Source organism: Lotus japonicus, chromosome 1 (assembly GCF_012489685.1).
Source record: "Lotus japonicus ecotype B-129 chromosome 1, LjGifu_v1.2".
Classification (NCBI taxonomy): Eukaryota; Viridiplantae; Streptophyta; class Magnoliopsida; order Fabales; family Fabaceae; genus Lotus; species Lotus japonicus.
The window spans coordinates 13,345,406-13,354,534 of record NC_080041.1 but is presented as its reverse complement, the minus strand read 5'-3'; the positions used below and the strand labels follow the sequence as shown (position 1 = coordinate 13,354,534).

The 9,129-nt window shown below is 37.4% G+C and overlaps 1 protein-coding gene across 2 annotated transcripts; it reads left to right on the top strand.

Annotated features, from left to right (window-relative positions):
- Positions 1–459: 459 nt before the first annotated feature.
- On the top strand, positions 460–4,890 carry LOC130733728 (uncharacterized protein At1g66480-like). 2 transcript variants are annotated; one of them, XM_057585976.1, is made up of 3 exons: positions 1,266–2,597; positions 3,233–4,525; positions 4,604–4,890. In XM_057585976.1, the coding sequence occupies exons 2-3, from the start codon at positions 4,274–4,276 to the stop codon at positions 4,793–4,795; spliced, it is 444 nt and encodes a 147-aa protein (XP_057441959.1). In that variant the 5' UTR covers positions 1,266–2,597; positions 3,233–4,273; the 3' UTR covers positions 4,796–4,890. The 2 variants fall into 2 exon arrangements, with proteins under 2 accessions (XP_057441958.1, XP_057441959.1); XM_057585975.1 differs by lacking the exons at positions 1,266–2,597; positions 4,604–4,890 and adding an exon at positions 460–1,259 and having other exon boundaries at positions 3,233–3,518.
- Positions 4,891–9,129: the final 4,239 nt, after the last annotated feature.

The window sequence follows — 9,129 nt, the reverse complement described above, 5'->3', positions numbered from 1 at the left end:
CAATCGAACCCCAACTATTTTAATAAGTTGAACTAATCCCTCTCATCAACTCATTTAAGCCTGGGTTAGTTGTATTAATATTATTTTTAAAGTATTTACATGTACCGTCATTTAAGCATTTCCATCTAAAATTATTCTAACCTCAAATCATTGAATTCAAACTAACTTTATATCTAAATTATTTGAATAATACAAAGTTATGATTGCTGAAATGAATAGAACATTGAACTCTTTCAAGATATGCATATCATCTTCATATTTATTATAATTAACGCTTTCTGCTTTTTTAGACAAGTGGGCACTGGACATATGAAAAGAATATAAGGTTAGCCCACTTCTTTTTCCTCTTTTCCTGAATGGGTAGGAGTACCATAACAATAACATTGATTAAGATTGAAGGTTGGTTTGGCCTACCCCACAACCCTTATAATTATAACCCTAATCAAAGTTTTCCCACTACTATTTACCACTAACCAAACCTTTTCTTAAATGGAATCTATACATCTAGATAGTAAAATTCCACCCATTCACACATGCCCACACCCCAAAATTCAATTTTGATTTTGTCAACCTCTTACTACTATATTAATCTCAATATAAATTAATAAATACCACCCCAAAGCTCACACTACATAGAACAAGATAAAGAAAACTAGAAGCTATCAAAAATGGGAAACACAATTGGAAGAAGCAAAAGAGCAAAAGTGATGAAGGTTGATGGAGAAACCTTCAAAGTGAAGATGCCAGCCACTGCAAACGACGTAGTAAAAGACTACCCCGGTCACGTTCTCCTTGATTCCCAAGCGGTGAAGCATTTTGGGCTTCGGGCCAGGCCACTTGAGCCCAACCAAGAGCTCAAGCCCAAGAAAATCTACTTCGTGGTGGAGTTACCGAAAGTTCAGGAACCAGAGGAGGTAAAAACGGCGTCGTCGTCGTCACTGCCGAGGAGGGTGCGATCCAGTGGTATACAGGGCATGAAAGCTAAGGATAGGCTCGAGCTATTGATGCTCTCGAAACGCTCCGTTTCGGACCTTGCACTTGTGAGGCAGCCAACGACGAACGTGGGCCTGGATGGGCCCATGAGAGTTAAGATGAGGCTGCCTAGGGCCCAGCTGGAGAAGCTTATGGAGGAGAGCAACGACGGCACTGAGGTGGCGGAGAAGATTATGAGGTTGTACGCCGGCGAGGGTGGTGGTGATGTGTCGGCGGATGATGGTGGAGTGAGGGTATCGCACCATCATGGTCACAAACCACGTGGGGTATGTCTTACTATCTTTGTTTTTTTTTTTTGATGATTTAGTAATATCAATATATAATTATTTTATCTTATTAGTAAGTGTTATTACCTTAAGAGTTTAATAAATACGTACCGAAAAAATAATTTTACACCGCTAATTAATCACAATGTGTCACGTAGGAGGAAAGATAATTTTTCGTTTTAAATTCTAATTATGTTGTCGCAAAATTTAATTGAATAACTGTGTAAACAAAATTTATACTAACAGTGAACGTCCTTTACAATTCCATTATAAAATTACATTAGGTGTTGGCCATAATAGTAAAAATAGTTGTTTTGAATGTCTAGGTTTAGGGTTCGATTTTCATAAATCATATTAATCCTTAACTTTCATTGTACCCGAATCGTAATTGTAATAACAATTTAGCATACTAAAGGAAAAATTATTTTAAAATTGAGAAATCGCGTTCTTGAATGTTTGAAAGTTGCTTGAACTTTCCTGTCGTGTTAGTTTGGACGTTTGGGTGTTCACGGGCGCTAATTATGGCGCTGCTTAATGGTGATGTCGACAATGGCATGTGATTGCATAAACAAAGTCGTTTTCTTGTTGTGGAATGCAAGCGTATATATTTTGACTATTTATGCTTTTTATATCTATATATAATAATATGTTTCTTTCTTTTGCTTCCCAACATTTTAAATTTGATTGAGAAATGAGAATAAAGTTAGGTTGAGTTTGTATTAAGAAATTTTAAAATATTTCTCGAGAAGTAGGTTTGAAAATATGACATTTTTATACTTTAATTTGAAACAATTTTTTTTAAAAAAATATGTTCTCAGGCATTATAGATTTCTAAATAAGTAAATTAGTCATGTTGAGTTTACTTTGTATTAAAATATTTCTCACTTGTATGCTTCAATGCTTAAAAAAGTTTAGACAGTTAAGCATTATCATGTTCCACGGAATCTAATAAAATGGTAGACTGGTTGGTAGGAAGTTTTCATTCGTTAGATTTTGGGTTGCCGAGTTTTAGAGGACCCTTTAGAATTGCAGACTGATTGTTCATGGATTTACTGATTGTTCATGGATTTTTTATTTTTCCTTGGAGAGTTGATTTTAGCATCCCACCAACCTCAAACCCCACCTCACTTTGAAGTAGTATTTTCCTATAATGTTGGGTGCATATTTATGATTATTTGCATATATCGTGACTTAAAACCTCATACATAAAATATGCATTTGTTGTCGGGTTAACTTGTTGAAAAACATACTGAGTTTTAAAAAACCTGAGGCCAAAAACCAGATGGTCGTGAAGAGCGAGAAGGTCAAAGAAGAATGAGGGTGATTTCAGAAAGAAAAGTAAGTAAAAAGGGGTACTGAGGTAGCAATATCAATCTCTTTTTTCTCGAGACTGTCTTTGTTTGAGTTTTGATCCTGAGCCTTTACCGCTTCTGTTAAATGAAACAAAAAATGATTGTGTACAATGAAAAATGAATTTTAAATATATATTATAAAAAATTATTTTCAGTCATTTAAATAAATTTTTTGAGGTGGCAATATAATACTCAAAATAAAAAAGTAGTTCTTTTCACACAAATAGATGTTTGATGGCCTCAAAATCGAAAACACGTTGCTTTCAGTTTGAGACTTGAGAGTGATTAGTTAGAGTTTGAAATAAGTACTTGATTTTGCTTTGAATAATGTCAAACATTTTAACTCATCAATAGCTGGAATTTATATATTCCACGCTATTGCATAACATGCACTGGAAAACAATGTCCAAATTTTGTAGCATTACATGTGAACTCTATAAAATGCTCGTCGTTTACTCGTTGCGGCCCTAAATAAAATAAGTGTTATCGGAGACTTAGACAAGTTAGCTAATGATATTTGCAGTTTCCTCGTACTTGGTTTCATTTTCTAGTTAGCTACTAAGTACTATTTGGGTATTAATTTCTAGGAATTATGTTAATGTTCTTTTTTAAATTTTGCAGAAACGGGTGAGTTTTAGCCCAATGGAAAATGAAGTTCTAGAAGAAGCAGTTCCTCAATAGTACTATAGTAGCACTACAATTCCTTCCTAGCTTGTAACGATTAGAGGCAAGTTGTGATCAAACACAAGAAGGCCAAGGCAGTAGCATTCTAATTTTTGTTTCAAATCTGTAGCATATTTCACTATTTGAGAACTAATATATAGTTATAGATTTGTATATAGTTTCATACATTTATAGTGTTAAAGATTAAAAGATTAAAGTGTTGCTTCCAATTTTGCGTGGCTCATTGATAGTGTTTGTGAGTTAAGTCTGATGGTGATAGGCGAGGCTCACGTTTCTGTTCCGTCACGGTCACCTCTTGCACCCTTGTTTTCTGCTATTCTCGACCATGTTTCGTCCTTTGAAAAGTTGGGTGTGGACCCGTTTTGATCGATCGGATCGCCGGCTCTCCTCACTTGTCTGAGGCTGCGTTTGGACTAGTTCCTTTAGTCTTTGTTTTTTCTGTTCGTTTGTTTTTCTTTTAGGGTTTGCTCACAGCTTTTGACAGGGGTTTGGTTGATGTTTGGTTTTATGGGTTGTAGGTGTTTTGGGTCTTTGGATGGGTTGTGGTGGGTGTTTGCTAGTTTTTTAGAGGTTTTTGGGAAGGTTTTCGCTGTGATGGTTGGTTTTTGTCAGCCTTTTGGTTGATCAGGTACTGTACCCATGTTGTTGAGATGAGTTGTTTCTCAACATTCTATATTATTATTTAGGCTTAATAGCACTTTTGGTCCCCACGTTTCAAAAATGTGCAATATTAATCCCCCACGTTTGAAAATAGCATAATGGTACCTCAACGTTTATCTCCGTTAGCAGTTTTGGTCCCTCAGCTAATTTGCCGTTAGAAACTTAACGTTTTTGTGTGACATGGCATTTTTTTTTCTGATGTGGCATTAAGACTAAACACGTGAGAATCACGTGAGCCTTATCACAACATTAACCCTCTGATTTTCTTCTCCCCATCGTGTTCTTCTCCTCCAAATCCCCAATTCACGAACCCTAGCCATGGGAGGTTCTGGAGCCACACCCAATTCGTGGGATTTTGATGCCGATTCGCGACGTAGGGTGCATGAATCACGAAGCAGAGATGATATTTCCCATGGGAGTGCTGGGTTTCGCGACATGTCTTCAACCTCCACTGGTTCTGAGAGGAGGCGAAGAGTTGAGTTGTGCGATTGTGGTGTTGAAAGTCCACTGGTGACGACATGGACAGGAGTGAATCGTGGAAGGAGATTCTACGGTTGTGGGTTGTTTGAGGTATGAAAACTAATTGAATGAGCTCCCTCTTACTTCATCTTTCCTCTCTCAATCTAATTTGTCTGATACAATGTGCAGGTTCATCGTAAGAAGATGTGCAACTTCTTTCAATGGCATGATGCTGATGACAATGCTAGGAAGAAGAAGATGATTGTTGTCTTAACAAAGAAGAATGAGGAGTTCAAGAACAGAGAGAGAATCTTGGTTGCTTGTTTGATAATGGCATTGACTCTGAATCTTGTGTTGTTTGTAGCTTATGTAAAGAAGTAGAGATCCTAGGAAATTCTCTGGTTGAATTGTACTTAAATGTGTTGTATCTTATGAACCAGAGAATAGTGACTTAATGTAACCCCATTTTGATTTAATTAATGAAAAGATGTTGATTATGTTGGTTGAAGTAATGTTTTTGTTTCCACAAAATTTTCTGTTTATGAAAGGCATTCATCCATGAGAACCCACAAGAAACATGCAAAAGGCAAATGAAAAACTTGTAAATGGAACATTTGATCTGTGCAATTATTCTTGGACATAATGCACATGGACTCCTAATAGGAATAAGAATCAACATAATAGACATGAACCAATTAAGGAATTTAGTTCAACACAGCCTCATATATTAGAAGGAATAACCATAGTTGTTACATCCACAAAATCCACCATCCAAAACACCTACATAAAAAACCTACATAACCATCCAAAACATACTTGGTCCATCAAATCCAATCACTTAAACATCCAAAACACAAGCATAAAAACACCATCCACAAGACTATAGGTTCATTACAAGACCAAATTACTTAGACAAGTTCATCAAATAGAATCACATATCCTAAAACACTACTGAGTGCCACTAATTGCTTCTGCATTCCTCTTTCTTCCTCTCCTCCTTGGTGCATTTGGCTGAGATGTAGTGGCAGTAGGCGCAGGCTGAGAAGCAGTTTGTTGAGGCTAGGAATTTGCTGGAGTAGTGGGGGGAGGCTGAGAAGATGCAGCAGCAATGTGTTGAGGTTGGGAAATTACCGGAGCAGTGGGTGGAGGCTGAGAAGATGCAGTAGCTTGAGCTGTTGGTGCAGGCTAGTTATTTGCAGCACCTTGAGCTGAAGTTTCACCTGGTCCAGATTGAGCACTCCTCTTCTTAGCTCTAGTTCTAGTCCCTGTACCTTGAGCATTCCTTTGTTCAGGTTGAAGAACTTGAGTATTTTCCTGAAATCAAATACAATCAACTAAAGTAAATTCACAACTTTAACAAAATTTAATTGATAAGCACAAAATTTTCTTGAATTCATTACCTGATTGCCTCCTACTGGGATTGTCCTATCAGCTGCAGTTTTACCTTTGCAGGTTCTCTTGTTGTGTCCAGGCTCTCCACACCTTCTACATCTCACAGTGGAACTAATCCTCCTCAGCCTATTAGGGTTCCTAGGCTCATCATTTGCTCTGTTCCTCTGTTTTTTAGGCCTTCCTGGGGCCCTCCTCACAAAAGGTGGATTTAGAGGTGCTGCTTCCACTTCTGGCCATAATTTGGGCCCATTGTTTGGGAGGATTATGTGAGAGTAGGTATTCAGAAATGTGTGCCTCCTGAAAAAAATACAAACAAATTGTTAGTTTACACATATGTTTATCAACATAATGCAGTATTAATTAAGAAAAAATTGATAGTTCTTAACCTGTATGCCATGTCCATATAATTCTCTGGAACATGGTGATTATACCACATACAGGCCACAACATGCACACAGGGAATCCCAGTCAGGTCCCATCTCCTACAAGCGCATGACCTGATGGCAACATTGACAGCATACTTATCATTGTCCCTCTCAACTTCAAATAGTCCATGTACAGTGTCACCATTCCAGTTAGGTCTCCAGCTTTCTGAATAGTCCTTTATTGCATCAAGTTTTTTCTGAATCACTGGACACAGCTGACTATTTCTCCACCTAAGCATTAGATCATTCTGCTTCACAATGCGATTGGTGAGGTAAAATTTGAGCCCCTCAAGCAAAGTAATAATAGGCTTGTCTCTATGCTCCATGATTGACCTATTAAATGCCTCACACATGTTGTTAACCTGGAGATCACAGTGTGTGTGTGTGTGCTATAAGCTGATCTTGTCCACATCTTAGGAGGTACATTGATGACCCGGGTTTATATGATGTTTTTAGGGTTTTTCTTTGTTAGTTTTGAGTCTTTTTCTTATGTCTCATGTAGTGTTTCATGCATTTTAACTTTTATTTGTGCATTTGCATTAGTTTAGTAATTTTGTAATTTTATAAGGGCTTTAGTTGCATTTTAGTATAATTTGAGTCTTTTGTTAATTGTCATTAGTTTTGAGTCCCTTGTGCAATTAAATGGTTGGTATTCTTGATATTTTTCCTTGAGCTTTGATGAGAGTAATCAGGTCTCAAACTGAAGAAGAAGAAAGGTCAAGAAGCTTGGTGAATTGAAGGGAGGCTTAAAGAGGCATAAAGAAGAGTTAAAATGAAGATCAAGGGACTTTCCAGCGAGTCTGAGCGCCTAGGCATGCTCCATTGGCGCCTAGGCGCCAATTGCCCTGTTCCAGAAGTTGGAATTGGCACCTAGGCACTCTGAATTGGCGCTCAGGCGCTCTGAATTGGCGCCAATTGTAACACCCCAATTCTAAACGACATATGTATTGCAAATATCAGAGTGATAAAAATTTTAACACTCATGAGGCATTACATAATCACTTAAAACATTAACATAATGCTCTTGTAACAGATACATAGCACATAAACTTTGAGATGAACTCATAAATAAACTTAAATGCTCTTGTGACAGTTAATTAGTCTTTGAACTAGTTCACTTTGACAAATAGTTATGCAGCGAATCTAATGTCTTTAAAACTTAAAGAAAACATAGTATCTTGCCCACAACTTAAAACAGAAATAACTTCTCAAATAACAACTTAATTCAAATTATAACAGAAGGAAAACAAGCGTCCATTCCCCCCCCCCCCCCGAGTGCTACGTATCAGAGCAAGGACTCCAACTCGAAATAAAGGCTATAGACTACTCCTCCTGATTACCTGCACGTTACCAACAAGGGTAACATTCAAACAGAAGGGGTGAGATATCGAGGATCATAAATATAAGAATGGCAATAAATATGCTAGATCAATGCCACACCACTTCTTTTTATATTCATATAGCTCAGTTACTAAAACAGTCACAAATAACGTCATCGACTCGGATACAATTCGAACACAACAATGACTATGCATATGTATGTGGTACCAACAGGGCTTCAGCCCTCATCACTAATTGCCAATTATTGGAGGCACAAGGCATAAGCCTTCATCACAAATCGCCAATACAGGCCATCACAGAGTATGCAGATGCTATGCGACTCAAAAGGACGTATACATCTCATAATCATCACTTCAACATGTGGCATTGCGCCTATATCACTACATCACTAACATCGCTTAAAACAACACAATTCAGCACACATGCATTTTTATCAACTATACAATTACCCTGACATCTTAGGCAATTTTGGTACCAGATCAATGAAACAACTCACTTAAGCATGCAATCATGGAAGAAGCTATCACATATGGTAAATAAATTATGGATTTCATGCTAAAGGTGTTCAGCCACATGCATCATCCTCATAGCTAAGACATGGCACATAAAGACATTAACTTTCATACAACATGTAAGCTAAATCTAATTATATTTCCAAAACAATCAGAATTTTCGTAATCTGGAAAAACAGCAGGAACACCAGCCACTAAAAGCGGTTCCTGAATTCGTTACTGAACCAAAAATCATGTATTTTATATGCCTAGAAAGCTAACTTAAAGTCCTACAATTTCTTAGTTGATGACATCTTCATTTGAGCACTCTAACTGGGCGAAAACAGGTCTCGAAGTGTACTGTCCAGCCCAGGAAATTTTGGACAGCAGCACAGCATCATCAAATCCGTGCATAAATCATATAGCAGTTCAGGAATTACGCTCACAGCAGAAACATATTTCAGTAGAGATAACCTACAGGATTCGTTACTTGTTCAAAAATTGCAAATGACCTCAATTTGAAAGGCTAACAGAAAACTCTACCACTTTCTAGTTCATCAAAGAATTTTCTGGGCACATTAACAAGGTGAAAAATCACGTTGAAGTTCACTGGCAGAGATAGCAGATACAGAGCGTAGAAAAACAGGGTTTACTAAACTGAACTTACAGACCTCGTCTCTCAACCAAAAATTATGTACCATATCATTCCAGAAAGCTCTTTCAAAGGCCTACACTTTCTCAGTTCAACGCAACATTATTCAAGCACTCTAAACAGGCTCTAAAAGGCTTCGAAAGTCACGGTTCATACCAGGAAAATGACCAGTCCGTTTTATGTTCCAAAATAAGTGATTAAAGTTGTTTCTCATCAAACAAGACACAAAACCTAACAAGCATGCTACCTAACAGTCCTTATGTGCGTGATCATAAAGAAAATCAAAAGGGAACCTCAACCCAAAACTCCTAGCATACTATGGTTCTGCCCTCACCCCGTTCAATCACACAAAAGAAAATCCCAAAATCAATGGATTTCAAATCGGATTTCCAGAACATCATTAACAGAAACAAT

What these genes read in the sequence shown, in the direction of transcription:
- LOC130733728 (XM_057585975.1), top strand. Translation starts at nt 669, where the DNA reads ATGGGAAACACAATTGGAAGAAGCAAAAGAGCAAAAGTGATGAAGGTT. An exon ending in ATGGTCACAAACCACGTGGG is followed by an intron (nt 1,260 to 3,232) that starts GTATGTCTTACT and finishes TAAATTTTGCAG; the next exon opens with AAACGGGTGAGTTTTAGCCC.